The following is a 22,643-nucleotide window of genomic DNA, read 5'->3' on the forward strand; positions in this document are numbered from 1 at the left end:
TTCTCTCTTAAATAGAAATGGCTCAGGGGTGATCTAATAGAGGTCTTTAAAATTATGAAAGGTTTTGATTGAGTGGATACAGGGGCAATGCTTCCTCTTGTGGGGAAGAGCATAACTAGAGGCCATCAATATTAGATGGTCACTCATAAATTTGATAGGGAATTCAGAAGAAACTTCTTCAGCCAAAGAGTGGTGAGAATGTGGAACTCACCACCACAGGGTGTGGTTGAAGAGAGTGGTGTAGACGCATTTAAGGGGAAGCTAGACAAGCAGATGAGGGAGGAGGGAATAGATGGTTATGATGACAAAAGGTGGGAGGAGGCTTGAGTGGAGCATAAACACCAGCATGGGCTGTGAGGCTGCAAGGCCTGTTTCTGTGCCACGTATTCTCTGTAATGTTATATAATCAAGTCTGTAACCTTCCTTCTCCATATAGCTCAGTAACACAAAGGCCCAAGTATTCATTCTCGAGTCTGGAAAATTCCCAATTTTGCAAACAGTGCTAACAGGAGTGAGACCCACTGACCCCAGGAAGAATTTGGAGGTAGACAGGTGCCAACGGGGGCTGGTTAAAAATCCTGCCTTGGTGCTCTGGGACGTCACCTCATTTATAATAAAATAAAACCAAAATCAGCCCTCACCCCTCACACCCCCTTCGCCCCCCCCCACATAACCTCAACCCCACACAGTTTCCCCATGCCCAATCCATGCCACCCTATGCACCCCCCAACTACCCCACATAGCCCCTCATACCTCCATGTCAATTCATAGCCCCCCACTCATCCCCATGGCTCCTCATACCCTCCAGGTCAACTCACCTAGTATCCACCATGGGCAGGTATCAGGAGCCATGGTGAGATGGAATAAAATAAAGTTCTAAGTGTCTATTGCAGACTTCACTATATTAAAATAAGCACTCGGTGATAACATTTAAATCCCTTCAAGCACTTAATCCCTTATAAAAACAAACATATCTTTCAAGTACTTAATCCCTTGTGAACACAAACATTTGTATTCATAGCCCCACATCAAATGCAGCTAACCTCTTTATAACCATTTGGAGCTATCAAACAAACTTGGAGCTTACAGCAACCCCACCCCCCCGCCCCGCCCCCCACTATAATGATAGGTTGTAGAAACAGTCAAGTAGCACTATTCCTATAATGATAATCCTCAGGGTTATGTCAACAAACAGTGAAATAGCAAGAACTGATTTTTTAAATTGCAGGCTAGGGATTTTTTCAAAAAATTAAAGGGCCTGGGGATTTAAATGACTTGACAGTTTCACAGAGCTTATCCACTTTTTACGCACATTCAAGCCTACTCTTAACAATCCCAAAGGGGTACCTGACCTCTCCCAAAAGGCAATTGACCTCTCCCAAAGAGGTACCTCACCTCTTTAAAAGGGGTACCTTGCCTCTCCAAATGACTCTGGCAGCCTTCGACCTTTTCCTCAAATGCCTAAAGCCCACGAATTGTGTTTTGCAAATCCCAGTGATGAAAGTTGCTTCTGTTTGAAGGCAGCTGCACTGTTACACGTGTGGCTACCTCCGTGAACCACGGATGTGCAAAAGTACCACCCGCTCCGATTTCCCTTACCACCGTCAAAAATGGTGGGTTTTGGGTTCAGGGACGGGACTTCAGGAATTGGGGCTCCAGCGCCACATTTGCTGAGGCACAGAGCCCCTTCTGCCTTTAGCAGAATTCAGGCCATAGGGTTGCCAACTCTGGTCGGATGTATTCCTGGAGGTTTCATCACATGGTCACCTCACCTCCAATCACTCTGCCTTGTTAGACAACCTCTTCTGCCCATCTCCAATACTTTCATGACTATGAAAGTGTCCATACACATTTTTTTTTTCAAACACTCCCTATGATTTTCCAGCAGGGTGAGAGCTGACAGCCCTAACCCTCTAGCTGAGCTCTAACAGTTTTACGACACTGGTACCTTCAATGTTCACACGTAAATTCGCAAGTAAACAAACCTTGTTTGTTTCTGAAGCAGCTCGAGGACATTTAGTAAAAAACTTCAATTCATCTTTTTGTGAGTGATACTTTGTACCCATCTAAAAACAAAAGTGGGGGAGGGGGGTGGTTAAACAAAGTGGGGGAGGGGGGTGGTTAAACAAAGTGGGGGAGGGGGGGTGGTTAAACAAAGTGGGGGCGGGGGGTGGTTAAACAAAGCTGTGAGCTGTACAGAAATTATCGACTGTACTCAATTAGCGGAGCGATGGCAGCACAGGAGAACATAAAGAAACACTCATACATAAAACAGAACTTCTCCAGAATGAAGAAGAATCATATTCAACTCAAAACATCAATAGTCACTTGGTAGTACAGGGCTTGAATATTGCCAAAAAAATAGTACATGCTGTTGAAGCTTTTTGTCTTATACTCGTCAGGGCAGATGCAAGAATGTCAAATTTCAAAGCGATCAACAATTTATACCGCATGAGAAAAGGGTACAAGTCAAATCTGATTGCTTGAGGCGTTGCCATGGAGAACTGTTGGCCCCAATGTTTTTATTTAAAAGGTGCAATGCCTGGGCATGCTCCTTTTGCCTGCAGCACCAATCTTTCCTCTTGCAGTACACATCGTTACTCTCTTTGAAATTTGGCATTCTTGCATCTATCCTGATGAGTGCAAGACGAAAAACTTCGACAGCATGTGTCTTTCTTCAGCAATACTCATGAGTCAGAAGTGAGATTGCAATCCACTGAGATACAGCTGAATACAGTATCATAAAAAATGATGATTTCCCAGTAAATACACTTTCAGACCATTGCACTACACTAAAGGGCTCAGAATTCAATCCCTGGTCAGTGTCCAGCCAGGGTGGCTACAAGGACACTATAATTGGCCTTCTTGGTTACAGAGCCCAGCAATTAGATTAACCAAGGTTTTCATTCAGTCATTAGAAATAACATGAACTAAATTAAAGAGGATCTGAAATAAAAATAGAATGTGCTGGAAAATCTCAGCCGCTCTGGGCAGCATCTGTGAAAAGAGAAACAGAGTGAACAGTTCAAGGGTGAAGCATCAAGTGGCTTCTACCCCCCCGATAGAGCAGCCTGTCAACGCTTAATGTCACAGGTCACACTCAACAAGTGGCCAATGGACAGGATATCAGACAGCGGCAGGTAGACAGGCAAGAGTCAGCTCTTTCAGGGAGATAGCACAGAAAATAGCCAAATTTAAAGAAATATAGACACCAATTACCTTATCGTATTGGTGAGGGATGTACCGATGTTTCTCTTTGGTTTCCAATGAGTTTGAAGAGATTTGTTTAGATTGGCCTCTGTCAGTCTGAAAGTAAAAGGCTGAACTTTAGCAGTTTAACCAAGGCCATTCCTAGATATCTGCTCCAAAGATGTTCTATTCCACCCATTAGTGATTTTGGTTCCTTCTCTCCCTTTCCAATTGCCCCAGCCATCTCCCCTCTTGGCCTCAGTGGTTACTTCTCTCTCCTTCCGTGTCTCGGAATATAGTCAGGCAGTCCGGCACCTCCAACCGGGGGCCCAGGAGGGATGGGGGGGTGGGGAGGGGGGGAGGGGGTGGGGGGGGAGGGGGTGGTGCAACGGTTCCAAACACCGGGGCCCGGGGCTAAGGGATCCTAGGCTCAGTGTTTTAAATGGAGATCGCGTCATCCACGCTGAGCAGCCAGAGCCTCGGGCTGGACAGAGCCTCGGGCCGGACAGAGCCTCGGGCCGGACGGGGCTTCGGGCCAGACGGAGCCTCGGGCCAGAGCCGGACGGAGCCTCAGGCCGGACGGAGCCTCGGGCCGGACGAAGCCTCGGGCCGGAGCCGGACGGAGCCTCAGGCTGGACGGAGCCTCGGGCCGGACGAAGCCTCGGGCCGGAGCCAGATGGAGCCTCAGGCCAGACGGAGCCTCGGGCCGGAGCCGGACGGAGCCTCAGGCCGGACGGAGCCTCGGGCCAGACGAAGCCTCGGGCCGGAGCCAGACGGAGCCTCGGGCCGGAGCCGGACGGAGCCTCGGGCCGGAGCCGGACGGAGCCTCGGGCCGGATGGAGCCTCGGGCCGGACGGAGCCTCGGGCCGGAGCCGGACGGAGCCTCAGGCCGGACGGAGCCTCGGGCCAGATGGAGCTTCGGGCCGGATGGAGCCTCGGGCCGGACGGAGCCTCGGGCCAGAGCCGGACGGAGCCTCAGGCCGGACGGAGCCTCGGGCCGGACGAAGCCTCGGGCCGGAGCCGGACGGAGCCTCAGGCTGGACGGAGCCTCGGGTCGGACGAAGCCTCGGGCCGGAGCCAGATGGAGCCTCAGGCCAGACGGAGCCTCGGGCCGGAGCCGGACGGAGCCTCAGGCCGGACGGAGCCTCGGGCCAGACGAAGCCTCGGGCCGGAGCCAGACGGAGCCTCGGGCCGGAGCCGGACGGAGCCTCGGGCCGGAGCCGGACGGAGCCTCGGGCCGGATGGAGCCTCGGGCCGGACGGAGCCTCGGGCCGGAGCCGGACGGAGCCTCGGGCCGGATGGAGCCTCGGGCCGGACGAAGCCTCGGGCCGGAGCCGGACGGAGCCTCAGGCCGGACGGAGCCTCAGGCCGGACGGAGCCTCGGGCCAGATGGAGCCTCGGGCCGGATGGAGCCTCGGGCCGGACGGAGCCTCGGGCCAGAGCCGGACGGAGCCTCAGGCCGGACGGAGCCTCAGGCCAGACGGAGCCTCGGGCCGGACAGAGCCTCGGGCCAGATGGAGCCTCGGGCCGGAGCCGGACAGAGCCTCGGGCCTGGGGGAGCTTCGGGCCGGACGGAGCCTCGGGCCTGGGGGAGCCTTGGGCCGGACGGAGCCTCGGGCCTGGGGGAGCCTCGGGCCGGAGCCGGACGGAGCCTCGGGCCAGACGGAGCCTCGGGCCTGGGGGAGCCTCGGACCGGATGGACCGGCTTAAAAAATAGAAACTTTTAGGTTGAGAGTTCCAACTTTTTGAAGCTGGTCTGTCGGGTCCATTTGACTCGTTGCTGCGCTGCTGCTCGGGAGGTTGGGCAGTGGGGAGAGGTTATGTCGGGTGGTGAAAGGTGTGGGGGGGGTTGGGGAAGGAGGAGTTGGGGGAGGGGAACAGAGATGTTGGGGGAGGGGAATGGAGGTGTTGGGGGAGGGGAGTGGAGGTGTTGGGGAGATGGGAGGAGAGGTGGGGAGTGGGTATTGTCACTGAACTGAGTAACCCAGAGAGCCAGGGTAATGCTCTGGGGGACCCAGGTTCGAATCCCACCACAGCAGCTGGTGAAATTTGAATTTGTTAAATATCTGGGATGATGACTATGAAACGGTTGCCGATTGTTGTAAAAACCCATGTGGTTCACTAGTGCCCTTTAAGGATGGGAATCTGCCATCCTACAGATGACTCTTAACTACCCTCTGCAAACAGCCTAGCAAGCCACTCGGGCAACTGGGAACGGGAAACAAATACTGTGAAAGAATAAAATCAAATCTCCGTAACCTCCTACAATCCTCAGAGATCTCTGGCCTCCTGTGTGTCTCCAATTTTCACCACTCCACCTGGCAGCCTGGGTCCTAAACTCTGAAAATTCCACCGTTAATTGTTGCTGCTTCTCTCTCCTCCTTTCAGACGTCCTTAAAACGTCCTTTGACTAAGACCTATCCTTATCACCTTACATAGCTCAGTGTGTGCGATTCTGTCTGGTCTTATGTGCAGCGCCTTGGGACGTTTCATTACATTAGAGGTGCTATATAAATGCGAATTATTGTTGTCACATTGACAGCGTACACTAAAACCAGTCTTAAAATAGATCCCCTCTCCGCCTCACCAGTGTGTTAAGTTCGTTCCCCAGGCTTTATTGAATTCCCTAAGGCATGTCCTAGGCACTTAAAAGCATAATGCAAGACATCAATAGAATACACGTCACTTACCCTCTCATACATGGTGGTTGACGGCGCATCTCGGTCTTTGCCTTTCAGCAAGTTGGAAAAAGACGGCTGAGAGATTTCTCGAGTGGCCTGGAAGGGAACATTGTAAACCATGAACTGCAGATGCCAGAGGCTTGAAATAAAAACAGAAAGTGCTGGGAAAACTCAGCAGGCCTGACCGTACCTGTGGAGAGAGAAACAGAGTTAGTGTTCTGAGTCCGATATGACTTCCTCAGAACTCTTAAGTTCCTAAGAAGAGTCTTGTCAGACTCGAATATGGCTTGTGACTCTTAAGTTCTAAAGTAGAGTCCTATTGAACTCAAGGCATTGGCCGGAACTTTCCATTTTTGAAACTAAGTGGCAAAGCGGGCAAGTTCCGCAGGAGTTTCCCGCCGATTGGAACGGCGGGAAATCACACCCGACTCTGCGCTTGGAAACTCATTAGTTATGTACAGGCGAGACACTTGGGGAGTTGCGAGCTGATTCATCCGCCCCACTGTTACCTGACAGGGTCGAAGATCCAGGCGCCATGTTTAAATGCCAACCGAGCGCACACATGTCACTGTCTCCAGGAGACCCACAGCAACGCCTAGCAACCAGAGGAAGAAGGTTCCGCCCTGCTTCGGCCCCGACACCCTCAGGGCCTGGCACCGGGGGAGTAAGGCAGCATAGGGATGTGCTTTATCCTCGGGACAGCTCTAGGAAGCACACCGCCCTCACCTCTCCAGCCAGGGAGGCCGTGGCAGAGGAGGTCAGCGCGGCATCCACAACGCCATCCAGTGCAGGAAAAGGCTGAATGATCTCACTTGCTCCGCCAGGGTAATTCATCCTTCAACTCCCTCCAATCTCAAACTCTCGTCATGACATTGTGTACTCAAAGGGCTACTCTTTTCAGGGATCTCACGCAACCATTGGCGGGGAAGACATATCACCACTGACTGTCTCACAGAAGCTTTCACATCACCACCGTCTCATCCATCATGTTGCTCACACTCCATCCTCAGTCCCTTCTGGAGAGGGCTCACCACCCACGGTGGGGCAGACATGTTTCCCCAATCTCTGCTCCATCCCTTCTCACCACATTCCTTTCATTTGTCTTCTTCCAAGGCAAGTTGGCCATAACAGATGGGAAAGATCCCAGATCCGGGAGGAGGGGTGGGATAGGGATGGCTGACATCGTACCCCTCACCAAGTTCAAAGAGGTTGCTGCTGAGCTGGCTGGGAAGGACAAGGATTGCTCCTGTAGGGAAGAGGAGATCAGCTTGTCCCAGCAACCTCGTGGAGATGACACCACCATGACTTCATCACATCCTGACATTCACACTGAGTTACATGCAATCTTGGAATCTGCCTGCTCAGGAACTAAAACTCAACTTCTCTCCCTCTCTTATAGGCACCAGCAGATGTAGGCAGAGGAGGAGGGACAGTCCCCAGACCACCTCAGATGAAGAAGCTGAGGAAGCCACTGAGGGAGAACCATCACTGCGCTCACCCACACCTTCCACCGGCGCAGAGGCACACCCTCGGCGGGTCATAGCTCTAGATTAGGCTCGGGCTCGCCTACTAGAGGACACCTCACCGACACATCTCCATAGCAGTCGGAGGCGGGGACAGCCATCTCTGGCACTCGGAAGGTTGCTGGAGACCAGCCACCCGCTGAGTCTGAGTCAGGTGATGAGCTTCTGCGAGCGGCCACCAACACAATGCTGGACATGCAACGACAGGTGGCGGCTGAACAACAGGCAGAGGTGCGGCAGTCATTCAGTGGACAAAAGCAAAGGATGGAGGAGTCTGTCCGCATTCTGTCTTATGTCGTGGCTCCAACATGCCAGCGCCTAGAGGTCACCATGGGGTAGTCGGCAACCACCATGGACACCTTGGTCCAGCAGGTTTTGTCAGATTTGCACTCAGCCCTGGACTCCATGGTCACACACACTGGTGTGCACCATCAGTTTCTAGGTGAGAGGGGACGAGGCACCTCGACATCCCTCCAGGTGCCCTTTCCCCTCAAGGAGTCAGGAAGGGGCCCTCAGGCACTTACAGGGAGAATGAGCATCAGCCGGACACCCGGGGGCCTCTGCTCAGGACACTCCAAGGGTGTCCAGACGCTCTGAATCCCGTCTGCCTCTGACACTCCACCACTCCAGCTGCTCAGGCCAAGGAGGGTGCATCTGCCCCTGAGCAGGAGGCCCGTATCAGACCGGGGTCCTCCAGGCCTCAGACGTCATCACAGGCATCAGGACGTAGCAGTCAGCAGTCTGCCTTCACCTCTGCTGTGGATGTCGGGGCTACACCCAGGCATAGTGGTAGGGTTAGGAAAATTAAGGAATATTGAAATCACTTTTGAGTTAGGGGTGTGCAACCACTGTAAAAATACCGCATTTCTGTAAATGCATTTGATGTTTATGTGAATGGTTTGGTCAACTGAAGGCATCGTGACTATGTACATATGAATCTCTCTTATTTCGAGGTGTAGCCATACTCCCACTCAGTGATAGTCTCCCTTTGTGAGATTCACATTCACGTGATGTTAACCTCACTGAAGAGAGTTTCTGCGCCCTTGTGTAATGTCATGGAGATGTGTTAAAATTTTTATGGGAAACGTGTGATTAATGCATTTGTAACCCTTCTTCCTCATGACTACATCGCTGTGAGGGCAGCGCGGCAGCCTTGAGGGATTAGCGACAGTTGTGTCTCCTCAGTGGTAGTGCCAAAGGACAAGACCTGGAAGGGAGGGTGAGATCCCCAAGCATGTCCTCATCTCACTGACCGCTGTACTTTCTCATTGACGTGGCAACAACTGCATCAACTAAGTTGCCGCAGCATTCACACTGTTGTGTCAACTTTCACTTCCCAAAGCGAGTGTTTACAGAGCGCACCCCTTACCTTCTTAGAGATCATGGCCTGGTCAATCATGAAGCTGGAAGGTGCAAGTCTGAATGCTGAAATTGCTCTTGATGTGATTGGTTGGACATCCCTTTCAATGCAATGGGGAATGGCATTAAGGGCCAGGGGAAATGTGGCCATCTCCTCTCGCCTTCACTTTACTCCTCCAGCAATCTGGTAGCAAAGTGGCATGGGCATGTCTTCCTCATCTGGCTTCCTCGATGGCATCGTCCCGTGGAAGCTGACCCTCATCCCACTCTTCAAGTTCCTGGCCCTCTTGCTCTTCATCCTCCGTGGAGCTCTCATCCTCCTCCATTTCTCCCTCCGGCAAGGAATTAATTACCCCTTTGCAGCACCAGGTTGTGAAGGGCGCAACACACAATGATGACGCAGGATACCCTATCTGGAATGTACTGCAGAGCACCACCTGAGCGGTCCAAACATCAGAAGCTCATCTGCAGAATGCTAATGGTCTGCTCGATCAGGGGCCATGTGAAGCTGTGAGCTGTACCTCTCCTCTGAAGCACTCTCTGAGGCTGAAGTACAGATGTCATGAGCCAGCATTTCACCCCTTATCCCCAACCAGCCACCCTATAGACACTCAGGACCTTCGGCACCTGGGAGTGACCCAAGATGTATGAGTCATGGCAACTCCCAGGGTATCTGGTACAAACAGGCATTATGTGCTTCCGATGGTCGCACACCAGTTGCACATTGATGGAATGAAAGCCTTTACGGCTGGTGAACATTAGGGGCTGCTGCCATGGAGCCATGGAGTTGATTACAGCCTGCAACTCCTGGGAAGCCTGAGATAGCTGCAAACCTGTTGAATCTCTCAACCTGGCGATCTTCATGGAGTGCAAACCTCACATAGTGATGTGCCTTGCTGTAAGAGGGCATCTGTGACTTCCTTGATGCATCTATGTGTTGTGGACTGCGGGATGCCACAAAGGTCCCGTGAATCCCTGGAATGATCCACAAGTGAAGAAATTGAGCACGGCGGTGACCTGTGAGGCCACTGGCAGGGGACAGCCTCCGAGTCTACAGGATGTTAGTTACTCCTGAAGAATGTGGCAGACCTGATCCACCAGAGCTCAGGACAAGCACAGATACCCGCGGCATTGTCTGTCACTCAGCTACAAATAGGACAGTCTTCTTCAGTGGACCCTGGACCTCAGGTGGAGCCTCTTACTGAAGCTGCGCCCGGCATCGCCTGTCCCTTCATCTCCTCCTCCATTCTACCAAAACCCTCAAAAAGGAGGCATTGAGCCCTGGGTTCATAAGTGTTTTGCCCTTCTCTCTGAAACGATAGACTGAATAGATTAATGAATAACGGGTGAAAATAGTGAAGCTCACAATCTCGGTCCAATGGCAACTGTAACGGTCTATAGCGGCTTCTGCCCTACTAACCTTGTCGCTGATACAGCCTCGTATCTGAGGTGCGAACAGACACATAGAGGTGACCAAGATGCCATCCCTGAGACTTAACATCTGAATCCCGCAGAGGCTGGAGAAGGTTTGAATGACGTGGGCGAGCTGACATAGCTCAGTGCTCCAATCTCAGATCTGCCATATTGATCAACAATAAGTTGCTCGTGACTAATGACTTAATGCCCTTTGGCCCATGATGAATGCCAATTCTGGAAATCACATGAAAGTCTCTCATTTATGGAATGCCACATATGTAGCACCTGTGCCTGCTAAACGGTCACCTTCGTTCCCAAATTCCACATTCCTGTGTGTTAATGTTGAAATGCAGCAACTGTGATGTTAAGACAGTGACTCCTCCCTTTCCCTGTTACAGCGCGGCAAAAGACATGGGTTCCAGTGCCGAGCTTCTCAAGGAGGTCGTCCTCCTTTCGCTCAGCTCTGACTCCATTTTAATCTCGTAGCACCCACAAGTTAGAGGGCACGGCCAGAAAGGGCCCCTTAATCCAGGAGTGCGCCCTTCCCACACTGCCTTAGACCCCTCCTGCACAGATTCACTTCTACTTTCAATATATGACTGGGCCATTAGTTAGAGAGTGCAAGATGGTGGTTCTGCGCTATTACTATGAGGCAACATTCCCCCTCTCACTGTCCGCTTCCCAGACATTTACCCGGAGCCTCACAATGTGAAGGTAGAACTACCTCCTGTTATTCTCCAGCCTCCCCAGTAATACTGGATCCCTCAATACTGTTGTTGACATGAACATTCCTACCATGCCCCCTGAGCCCATCACTGTTGACATGCCCATGCCCCATGTGGACCTCTTCCCTCCCCATCTAGAGGCTGTGTGCACGGTCAGTGACAGAGGAGTCTCCGCCCCCACCCAAGAAAGCTGCACATGCCCCCCCTCCCCTTTTAGCATGTTTTCCACAAATAGAGGCTGCAGATGCCACCCATAACCATTACCATCCCAACTGCAGACCATTACAGAGCCAGAAAAGCCAATGGCCACAGACTGTAAAACACCCTGCACACCAAGCTGTGCATCATCCCAACTGATCACACAGCCCTTGCCCCTCCTGGAGCGGGAGTACAATGACTGTAGCATGGCCCACTGCACCTCAGGACTGTCTTTACTCTCTCACTCTTGACTGTGAGGTCCACAGAGCCCCAGGAGTGTCTCTCCTCTCTCACTCTTGACTGTGAGCCCAAGGACAGTCTGTACCCTCTCACTCCTGAATTTGAGCCTGTGGAGTGTCTCTACTCACTCTCTCCGACCTGCTGGCCCCAGACCAAGGGCTTTGACTTTCACTGAGTTCTCCATTGCCCTCTTGACTGAACACTACAGTCTCCCTTCACACCCCCACTCCCTTCATGAGTTTCAGTTCGACACTTGCCTCTTGTACCACACAAACACACCCTCCCCCTTTCCTATTCCAGAGTCTGCATGCATCCCCCTCCATTCATATACCCCCTTGTTGGGCTCCAGATTCCCACCCCTCAGTCTCCCCTCTGCCTGCCATCATTTCCCCCTCCTCTCCACCTTCCTGCCCCTCTGCCTGCCATCATTCCCCCCCACCCCGCCCCCACCCTTTGCAATACCTTCCTGCGCCTTTGTCCCCCCCGGTGTGTGACCCCTCCCCACAACCTCTTGCATGCCTTCCTGTCCCTTTGCCCCTACCGCCATCTGTCCAATTTCCTTTCCCCCTCCCCCCACCCCGGTCAAAATGCTGGTCTCTGTCTGAATGTCCAACCCTGCCTGAGTGCCGCTGCCCAGCGCTGTCTTTCAGGACCACGGAGGCTCCCACCAGGAGCAGACCAATCCTTCCACCCCCAGTGGCGTGGAGTTCCACTGGCATTGCAGCGAGACCGGCGAGGCGCTGTGGCAGTTCGGCTATGAATGTTGCGCTCACCTTGAAGTTGCGAGTGAAGTGAGGGGTCTGGCCGCTGCATGCCCCTCTTTTCCCAGTGTGACTGAGGGCGGCGTGAGCTCCCGCTGGCACAGTGCGAGATTGGAAGGCGGCACACAATTCCGGCAAGCAGCATATTTTATGAGCGTTCGTGAAATAGTAACGCATGCAAAACTGCGCTCGCGCCACCAGTCGACGGGATACCCGACCCACCCTGAACCCGCCAGTGGGAGGACTGCAAACTGTTTTCACACCGGCGGTATTCCGGTTTTTTGGCTCCTGCTAGATTCTCCGCTCCCGCCCGCCACAAAACCCTCCGCAGGCAGGATGTGAAAATTCCGCCCATTAACTCTGCCTCTCTCTCTCTCTCCAGACCCGCTGAGTCTTTCCAGCACTTTCTGTCTTTATTGTAAACCGTGAAACCTTTTCGTTTTTCTCTCCTAAATCAGTGGTTCTCAGACGTTTTTGTCCGTGGGCCGCTAAAGCGGGGCAAAAGACCCCTCTACCCTACCCGCTTTCACTTGCCGCCACAAAAAAAAATACTCATCAAGATTGATAGGAGGAACGATGCTGCTTTCGATGGTGTCCGGTGCCAAGCTGGACAGCTTCAGTCCCGTGTCAGGCTCCATGTTCGGCCGGTTCCTTTTCTCTGTTTCCTGCCCCCATCAGTGTTGAAAATCCGATCTCGCAGTGGGATGTTGTTGGGAATGGCAGCATGCTCTCCAGAGCGACGTCGGCAACTCCAGGATTCTCAGACCCTACGTGGAGCCGCAAAGCCCATCAGACCATTCCCGCCAAATACCAGCTGCTGTGTGTTCTTATTGTCTTTTGATTCCCAGATGTGGTTCACAATCGCGCTTTAAGAAACTCTTTATGTTTAATTTTGCCAGGCTTCAAAAGAAGAACCAGGTTGAACTGGTTGTGTACACATCACTTCAGTCTCTAGCGCAACTGTGAAGTGTGGCCCCCTGGAACACTTACACATAGCACATTAGTTCCTAGCTAAGTGAGTTCCTAACTACTTACAGATAATACAGCAATATATAATACCAGCTTCAGTCACCTTACATTTTGGACTAGCCCACGGATCAACTGGAAGACCCTCATGGAACACGCTTTGAGAACCACTTCCCGAAAAGCAGATTTCTACCCAAATTCTCCCGCTTGGCTGCCTTAACTGCAACGGAACTTGCACAGACTCTGATTTTAATCCCTGTGCCTCCCCACCCCACACTGCCCCACCACCACCACCACCACCCGTAAGAATGGTCAGGCAAGGGGGGTTACGTTCTTAAGATCCAAAGCCCCCTCTCCAGCCCAACCCATTTCCACTCATCATAATATGAAAGCCAGAGATTTAGGCACTGGGCAAGGTTCCCATTAAAGTCAAGTGGGGCCTAGTTAAGATTCTTCTTCAGTTCTCCACCCAAAGGCAGGTCCAACCCACAGCGCCAAGGTAGGGCAAGGAGGCAGGTCCTGAATATACCCCAACCAGAAACAAGGATTGAATCTGTGTAGTTGGCACCAATCTGGCCAACAATGGCCATCCATCCAACTTAGCCAACCACATGCATCCCCCAACCAACCCCCCTCCACCGAAAGAGTCTCAGTTGCTGTGGCAACGTGCACTTTTCCATACATGTTGTGGTCTGGAGCTAAGGATAGTGATGAGAGAAGCTCCAACACTTTTTCCATCATGTGACTGACCAGGAATCTCTCCCGTTCTTACCGCGTGTGTTGGAAGTATTTACAAGTTGATACTCAACCTGCTTGGTTACGTTATGAATGTACCTTCCCTGGCCGCTAGTTAAGATGCAGCATAATATTAGCATCAAGTCACAGAAGTGGCCCAGATTGGTTTTAAAGATGTTCTTCTCTAGAACTCCTTGTGGGCTGAGTTACTACCCCACTCCCACCCACCACCCCCACTCCACTCCCCTACCTCAGGCCCCTAGTGTTTACCAGTTTGAATTTGTAATAATTCTTTTGTCTGTTGTTTCCCTTTGAAATCTTACACTCCAAAGACAATTTCTGATCTTCATTTTTTGACATCTTTGTCAGCTTTTCAAAAACAACCACTTCATTAAGTCGAGGTAAAGCAGGTTCAGCTACCTCTGTGGATGGGGGGTTTTCTCAGGGTTGTCCTGGCTCTGCCTCAGCTTCCGCCAGCTGAAAATTTAAAACGGCAAAGATTCCCGGCACAGTCTCGTCTCCTCACAGCTAAAGGTACAAAACAGGGGATGGGAGAGGGGCACGGGCTGGAGGAGATTCAGGAGTAGACTGGGGCTTGGAAGGAGGCAGTGTCAGCAAACCATTAAGACAGTTAAGTTACCCTGTCCTCACATAACCAGCAACTGTGTATCCCAATCATGGTGACTTCTCAGCAATCAAAAACATTATCCCAGGCTCCCAGATGTCATTTTTTAAATTCATTCACAGAATGTGAGCATCGCTGGTGAGGCCAGCATTTATTGCCCATCCCTAATTGCCCTTGCTCAGGGGGCATTTAAGAGTCAACCGCATTGCCACAGATCAGGTAAGGACAGCAGATTTCCTTCTCTAAAGGACAATAGAGAAGAGATTTTTTATTGAATTCAGACTTCACCATCTGCCATGGTGGGATTCGAACCCTGGTCCCCAGAGCGTTGTCCTGGGTCTCGGGGTTACCAGTTCAGTCACAGTAGCAATGTGCTACCACCTGCCCATCTCAATTATTGAGAAGGTGGTGGTGAGCCGCCTTCTTGAACCGCTGCAGTCCATGTGATGTAGGTACACCCACAGTGCTGTTAGGGAGGGAGTTCCAGGATTTTGACCCAGAGACAGTGAAGGAGTAGCGATATATTTCCAAGTCAGGATGGTGTATAACTTGGAGGGGAGCTTGGTGATGTTCCTATGCATCAGCTGGTGGTAGAGGTTACAGGTTTGGAAGATGCTGTCAAAGGAACCTTGCTGAGTTGCTGAAGTGCAACTTGTATATGGTACCAACTGCTGCCACTGTGTGTTGGTGGTAGAGGGAGTGAATGTTTAAGGAAGTGGAGGGGCTGCCGATCAAGAGAGCTGTTTTGTCCTAGATGATATTGAGCTTCTTGAGTGTTGTTGGGAGCACACTCATGCAGGCAAGTGGAGCATATTCTGTCACACTCCTGACTTGTGCCTTGTAGATTGAAAACAGGACTTTGGGGAGTCAGGAGATGAGTTACTCACCACAGAATTCCCAGGTCTTACAGCCACAGTGCTTACATGGCTGGTCCAGTTAATTTCTGGTCAATAGTAACCACCCCCCCCCAGGATATTGTTAGTGTGGGATGATGGTAATGCTGTTGAATGTAAAGGGGTGATGGTTAGATTCCCTCTTGTTGGAGATGGTCATTGCCTGGCACTTGTGTGGTGGGAATGTTACTTGCTACTTATCAGCACAAGCCTCAATGTTGTCCAGGTCTCGCTGCATATGGAGAGAGACTGCTTCAATATCTGAGGAGTTGTGAATGATGCTAAACATTGTGCAATCATGAGCGAGCATCTTCACTTCCTATCTTATGATGGAGGGAAGGTCATTGATCAAACAGCTAAAGATGGTTGGACCTAGGACACTACCCTGAGGAACTCCTTTGGCGATGTCCCGGGGCTGAGATGGCTGACCTCCAACAACCTCAACCATCTTCCTTTGTGCTGGGTATGACTCCAGCCAGTGGAGAGTTTTCCCACTGATTCCCATTGAATTCAATTTTGCTAGGGCTCCTTGATGCCACATATTTGGTCAAATGCTGCCTTGATGTCAAGGGCAGTCACTCTCACCTCAACTCTGGAATTCAGCTCTTTTGTCCATGTTTGGATCAAGGCTGTAACGTTGTCAGGAGCTGAACTGAGCATCCAAACTGAGCATCAGTGAGCAGGCTATTGCTGAGTAAGTGCCATTTGATAGCACTGTTGTTGACACCTTCCATCACTTTGCTGATGATCAAGAGGAGACCAATGGGACAGTAATTGGCTGGAATGGATTTGTCCTGCCGGGATATAGCTGGATAATTTTACACGTTGTCGGGTAGATGCCTGTGTTGCAGGTCTGCTGGAACAGCTTGGCCAGGAGAGCGGTTAGTTCTGGAGCACAAGTTTTCAGTAATATAGCTGGGATGTTGTCAGGGCCCATAGCCTTTGCAGTGCCTTCCAGTGCCTTCAGCCTTTCTTAATACACTTAGAGAGAATAAAATTTGCTGAAGACTGGCATCTGTGATGCTGGGGACCTCTGGAGGAGGCCAAGATGGATCATCGGCTCAGCACTTCTGGCTGAAGGTGGTTTCAAATGCTTCAGCCTTATCTTTCGCATTGATGTGTTGGGCTCCTCCATCATTGAGGATGGGGGTATTGTGTGGAGCCTCCTCCTCCAGTGAGTTGTTTAATTGTCAACCACAATTCACAACTGGATGTAGCAGGACTGCAGAGCTTTTATCTGATCCGTTGGATCTGGAGTCGCTTCACTCTGTCTATTGTATGCTAGTTCAGATTATTTGGCACGCAAGTAGTCCTCTGGTGTAGCTTCAATAGGTTGGCACCTCTTTTTTAGGTATGCCTGCTGCTGCTGGGCTGCTGTAAATCATAGCCTCAGACCCTACACCGCAACTGAGATCAACCAACTTGGCACAAACTAGGAATGACGTTTGACGTGTTGATCTGAGTTGTTCAAACTCCCGACCACAGTGGCCAACTGGACCATCAAGGAAAACACCCACCATCACATTCTGAAAGCAGAAAACATATGAACTATGACTCACCTCCTGCTGTTGAAACTTTCTGGGATAGATGTTACTTTTTCTCGTTTCTTCGTTGGGCCGATAGGATGTTGCTGACTCTCTTCCCATTTTTCCCACATTGGCAGAGTTGAATTCCCGGTGTGTGTCAGTGACTGGCCTGTTGGAAAATACTCATTGTGAGCCGACTCACTGATACTGGGTATTCCAATGAAATAAGGTCCCACTTTTGGCTTTGTTATCATTTACATTGGAATCTCAGAATGATACAACAGAGCAGGAGGCTATTGAGCTCATCATATCAGTGCTGGCTCTTTAAAAGGGATGACAGATTAATCCCATTCCCCTGCCCATTCCCACTATCGGTGCAAATATTTCCCTTCAACCATTTATCCAATCCTCTTCAGAGTTTTGAGTTTGAATATTGAAATTGCATGCCAAGGGGATAGAGCAGGGAAATGGGGCTGACTGGATTCCTCTACAGAGACCCAGCAGGAACGCAATGGGCTGAATGGCCACCTTGTCATACTAGGACATAGGAACATAGGACTTAGAAGCAGGGGTAGGCTATTCAGTCCTTCGAACCTGCTCAATCTAGTTGGGGTCTCAACTCCACTTTCTTGTCTGTCCGCCATAACCCTTGACTCCCTTGTCCAACAAAAATTTAACTCAGCCTTGCAATGACTCAGCCTCCACTGCTCTATGGGGAAGAGAATTTCACAGATTAAAGACCCCCTGAAAGAAAACAATTCTCCTTATCTCCGTCTTAAATGGTAGGCCTCTTATTCTTAAACAGTGTCCCTTAGTTCTGGTCTCCCCCACAAGAGGGAACATCCTCCCGGTATCTACCCTGTCAAATCCCCTCAGGATATGTTTTAATAAGGTCACCTCTCATTCTTCTAAATTCCAATGGGTATAGGCCCAAAGGGGTTCAGCCAAGGATGAGAGGTAATCTCGTTGAAGCTTACAAAATTTTTACAGGGCATGACAGGGTAGATGTGGATAGGTGGGTCTAGAAACAAGGGCACAGCCTTAGAATAAGGGGCAGGCCATTTAAGACTGAGATGAGGAGGAATTTCTTCACTCAGAATCTTTGGAATTCTTTACCCCAGAGGGCTGTGGCAGCTCAATCATTGAATATGTTCAAGTCAGAAGTTGATAGGTTTCTGGATACTAATGACATCAAGGGCTGTGGGGATAGTGGGAAAAAATGGCATAAGAGGTAGTTGATCAGCCATGATTTGGTTTAGCAAGCTCGATGTGCTGAATGACCTACTCCTGCTCCTATTTCCTATGTTCCTAACCTTTTTCATAAGGTAAGTGGTGAATCTTTCGAATTCTCTGCCCAGAGGGCTGTAGAGGCTCAGTCGTTGAGTATGTTCAAGACTGGGACCAATAAGTTTCTACATATTAAAAACATCAAGGATATTGGGATAGTGAAGGAAAATGGTGTTGAAGTACAAGATCAGCTATAGTCTCATTGAATGGTGGAGTGGGCTCGAAGGGCTGAATGGCCAACTCCTGCTCCTATTTCTTATGTTCTTATCCCAGGAATGAGTCGAGTGAACCTTCTCCGAACTGCTTCTAACGCAATTATATCCTTTGTCAAATAAGGAGACCAAAACTGTACACAGTGTTCCAGATGTACTGACTCTATGACTAACTCAATGAAAGTTACTATTGAATCTGCCTCCATCGCCCTTTCAGGCAGCGCATTCCAGGTCATACCAACTCACTCTGTAAAAATATTTGTCTTCAAGTGCAAAGAATAATGTAGACCCAGGGACTGGGGGAGATTGAAAGAACAGTAAAGGAAGGCAACAAAGATATTTGTCAGGAATAAAGAGTCATAAAAAAAATATAAAATGCTAAAAAATCTCAACCCAAGACCCAACCGGCCTTGAAATTCCAAACTTCCGGTTTGAATGGAGATGGAATGGGCGCAGGTGACCAATCAGCTCTCAGGAGGCGGGGCGCTCATCTAAATATTTTAATGAAGCTGCGCGTCTCAGGTTTTAGCTCCAGATAAAATTTTATCCTGGTCGCCTGAGTGTCCCAGGTCTCAGGAGAAAAAAGCTGAGCTGATTAGGTAGAACCAACATGATTTGTAAAGGGTAGGACAGGTCGAAGGGACCTAATTGATTTTTTTTTGAGCAAATAACTAAAGTAGTAGACAGTGGAATGTCTCATGGATGTGGTTTATATGGACTTCCAGAAGACATTTGATAAGGTTCCACATAAGAGACTTTTAGCTATAATTAAACCTCATCGAATTGAAGGAAAGTTACGGGCCTGGTTAAACAGGAGGAGATAGAGAGGATGGATATACTAAAATTGGAAAGTAGTGACTGGTGCTCCATAAGGATCTGTGCTGGGGCCTTAACTATTCACTACATTTATAACCTAAGCCAACTCCAGGCAAAGACCAAGGTCTGTAAGGAGGTTGTGATTTCCTGTTTGCCAATTGCTGTAAACTAGCTGCTGGTTCAGGGCTGTATGTTCAATGTAGCCTGGGATTATTCACCAATGCATATGACAACTTCAGCTTTACGATCAGCACAAAAAAACTGAAGTAATGCAGCAGCCTGATCCAGGAAATCCCGATCTCAAGCCCATGACCAGAGCCTGTCAGCAGTGGATATGTTCACATACCTTGGCAGCACTGCCTCTCGAGCTGTCTATATTGATGACAAGACACATGTAAGAATTGCCAAAGCACATGTAGTCTTTGGCAGGCTTCAAACGTCAGTCTGGGAATGAAGAGGAGTAAGTCTGCCTACAAAACCGAAAGTCTATAGAGCAATGGTCCTGTTCACTCTGCTGTACGCATGCATGACATGGACTGTGTACCTGTGTCATGCCAAGAGGCTCAACCACTTTCACTTGAGCTGCCTACGGAAGCTTCTGAAAATCAGATAGCAGGACAAAATTCCAACCAGACACTGAGGTGCTCACCCAACCTGGTGTGCCAAGCATCCATAACTTACTGAGACAGTCACAACTGAGTTGGGCTGGTCATGTAGCCTGAATGCCTGATACTCGTTTACCAAGGTGAATCTTCTATGGAGAGTTTGAGTCTGGGGTGCGCTATCATAGCAGTCAAAGGAAACACTGCAAGGACACTCTGAAGGCTTCACTCAGGAGTGGTGATGTTGAATTCGAGTCCTGAGAGAAGCTCGCCCAGGATTGCTGCACCCAGTGTAACCAAATAAAAAACAGTGCAGCCTCCTCTGAAAGCAAGCACATGTCAGAGAGAAAACACAAGGAGAGGAAATCCCAGGCCAGCAACTCGTCCAAAACTCAGCCGCCTGTGGTATCCAGTCCTATTTGAAGCAGAATCTTTCCTATGCAGATCGGCCTTAGCAGTGAACATAGACACCAGAACCCGACCAACCAGCCTAGATGATGAACACGGTCATCCTCACCACAAAGTGCGAACAAGGAAAAGGATATTTATTAATGGCTTAGATAGCACAGCCATATATCCAAAAGGCATTCAATGAAGTGCCACACAACGTAGTGTGAGCAAAGTTAGAGCCTATTGAATAAAAGGGACAATAGCAACATGGATGCAGAGTTGGCTGAGAGACAGGAAACAGAGAGTAGTGGCCAACAGTTGTTTCACAGGCTGGAGGAAGGTTTGTGGTGGAGTTCCTCAGAGGTCAATGTTGGGACCCTCGCTCTTCCTAATGACCTAGACCTTGGTGTACAGGGCACGATTTCAAAATTTGTGGATGATACGAAACTTGGCGTTTGGGAAACATGAGAAAGATGGTATAGAATTTCAAAAGGGCACAGACATGTTGGTGGAAGGGCAGACAAGAGGCCCATTAAATTTAATGCAGCAAAGTGTGAAATCATTCATTTTGATAGGAAAAACGCAGAGAAACTATATAATATAAAAGGTACAATTCTAAAGGGGGTTCAGGATTACAGGGACCTGGGTGAACATGTGCATAAATCATTGAAGGTGTCAGGACAAGTTGAGAGCAAAGTTAATAAAGCAACTTGCATCCTGGACTTTATAAATAGGTGCGTTGGGTCCAAAAGCAAGGGAGTTACATTAAATCTGTATAAAACATTGGTTCGGCCTCAACTGAAGTATCCCGTTCTGGGCACCAAACTACTAGGCAAGATGGTAGTGTCACTGGACTGGTAATTCAGAGGCCCAGACCAACGCTCTGGAGGCATGGGTTTAAATCCTACCATGGCAGCTGGTGGAATTTAAATTCAATTAATTTCTGGAATGCAAAGCTAGTCTCAATAGTCGAGACCTTGAAATTATCATCGATTGTTGTAAAAACCCATCTGGTTCACTTAGGGGAGGGAAATCTGCCTTCTGTACCCGGTCTGGCCACAGTAATGCGGTTGACTCTTAACTGCCCTCAAGCCACCCAGTTCAAGGGTAGTTTGAGGTGGGCAACAAACTCTGGCCTTGCCAGTGGTGCCCACATCCCAGGAAAGAATAAATTTTTTTAAAAACTTTAGGAAGGATGTGAAGGCATTAGAAGACATAAAAGATTCACAAGAATGATTCCAGAACAAGGAACTGCAGTTATGAAGATAGATTGGAGAAGTTGGGACTGTTTTTCTTGGAGAAGAGAAGGCTGAGAGGAGAGTTAATAGAGGTATCCAAAATCATGAGGGGTCTGGACAGAGCCGATAGGGAGAAACTATTCCAATTGGTGAAAGGATCGGGCACCAGAGGGCACAAGTTTAAGGTACTAGACAAAATGCAGACATGAGGAAAAACTTTTTCATGCAGTGAGTGGTTAGGGTCTGGAATGCGCTGCCTGAGAGTGTGATGGAGGCAGGATCAACTGAGGCTTTCAAAAGGGAATTGGATCATTATGTGAAAAAGAAGAATGTGCAGGGCTATGGGGAAAAGGCAGGGGAGTAGCACTCGATGAATTGCATCTTCAGAGGGCCAGCACAGACACGACAGGCCGAATGGCCTCCTTCTGCGCTGTAACCATCCTATGACTCTATAAGTGAGTGGACGAAACTTGTGGCAGACGGATTTCAATGTAGTTATGTGTGGATCATCAATTTTGGACCAAAAATGAATAGCTCTAAATACTTTGTAAATAAATAGTGCTAATTTCAGAACTGTGAAGATCCAAAGAGATTTAGGGACCTTAGGGATCACTAAAATATAATGGTCAGGAACAAAAACAATCAAAATAACTAATGGAATGCTAGACTTTATGAGTTGAGGGCTAGAATGAATAAAAGGTAAGTTCAGCTACATCTACATAAAGCCCTGACTAGCCCTGGAGTACTGCTTACAGGTCCAGGTACCACCACTTAGATAGGATATATTGACCATGGATTCAGTGCAGCGTTTATTCATCAGAATGTTACCAGGGCTTCAAGGTTTAGATTACCAGAAGGGAGTGCATAAACTTGGCTTGTGTTCCCTGGGATGTAAAAGGCTAAGAGGTGATTTGGCTGAGCTTTTTAGGATCTTGAAAGTAATTAACATGGTAGATAGAGGAAAAATGTATTCTGTTGGTGGGGGAGACAAATTTAAAGTCAGAATCATTACAGAGAGAAGTTAGGGAAAAAAAGCTCGCAAGTGAAGGGTGTTGGAAGTGTGGAAATCTCTCCCACAGGTAAATGTAGATGCTAGCTCAATGAATCATTTTACATTTAAACTGATGGATTTTTGCTAGCCAAGGGTCGTAAGATACATGGAGCCAAGACAGGATGGAGTTAGAATACAGATTGGCTATGATCTCACTGAATGGCGGAACAGGCTTGAGGGGCTGAATGGACTCTTCCTGTTCCTCATCTT

General features: G+C 49.5%; 1 protein-coding gene across 1 annotated transcript in view; it reads right to left on the reverse strand.

The window, feature by feature from the left end:
• The window catches only part of LOC144669321 (uncharacterized), a 140,331-nt gene that overhangs the window by 62,468 nt on the left and 55,220 nt on the right, over window positions 1–22,643 (reverse strand). Inside the window, exons 6-9 of the mRNA XM_078531681.1 lie at window positions 16,871–17,006; window positions 5,880–5,966; window positions 3,220–3,306; window positions 1,986–2,066 (exon numbers count right to left, since the gene is read on the reverse strand). Coding sequence (XP_078387807.1) covers window positions 1,986–2,066; window positions 3,220–3,306; window positions 5,880–5,966; window positions 16,871–17,006 — 391 coding nt within the window. The remainder of the gene's footprint in view (window positions 1–1,985; window positions 2,067–3,219; window positions 3,307–5,879; window positions 5,967–16,870; window positions 17,007–22,643) is intronic.

This window comes from Cetorhinus maximus, chromosome 29 (genome assembly GCF_964194155.1).
Source record: "Cetorhinus maximus chromosome 29, sCetMax3.hap1.1, whole genome shotgun sequence".
In the NCBI taxonomy this organism is placed as follows: Eukaryota; Metazoa; Chordata; class Chondrichthyes; order Lamniformes; family Cetorhinidae; genus Cetorhinus; species Cetorhinus maximus.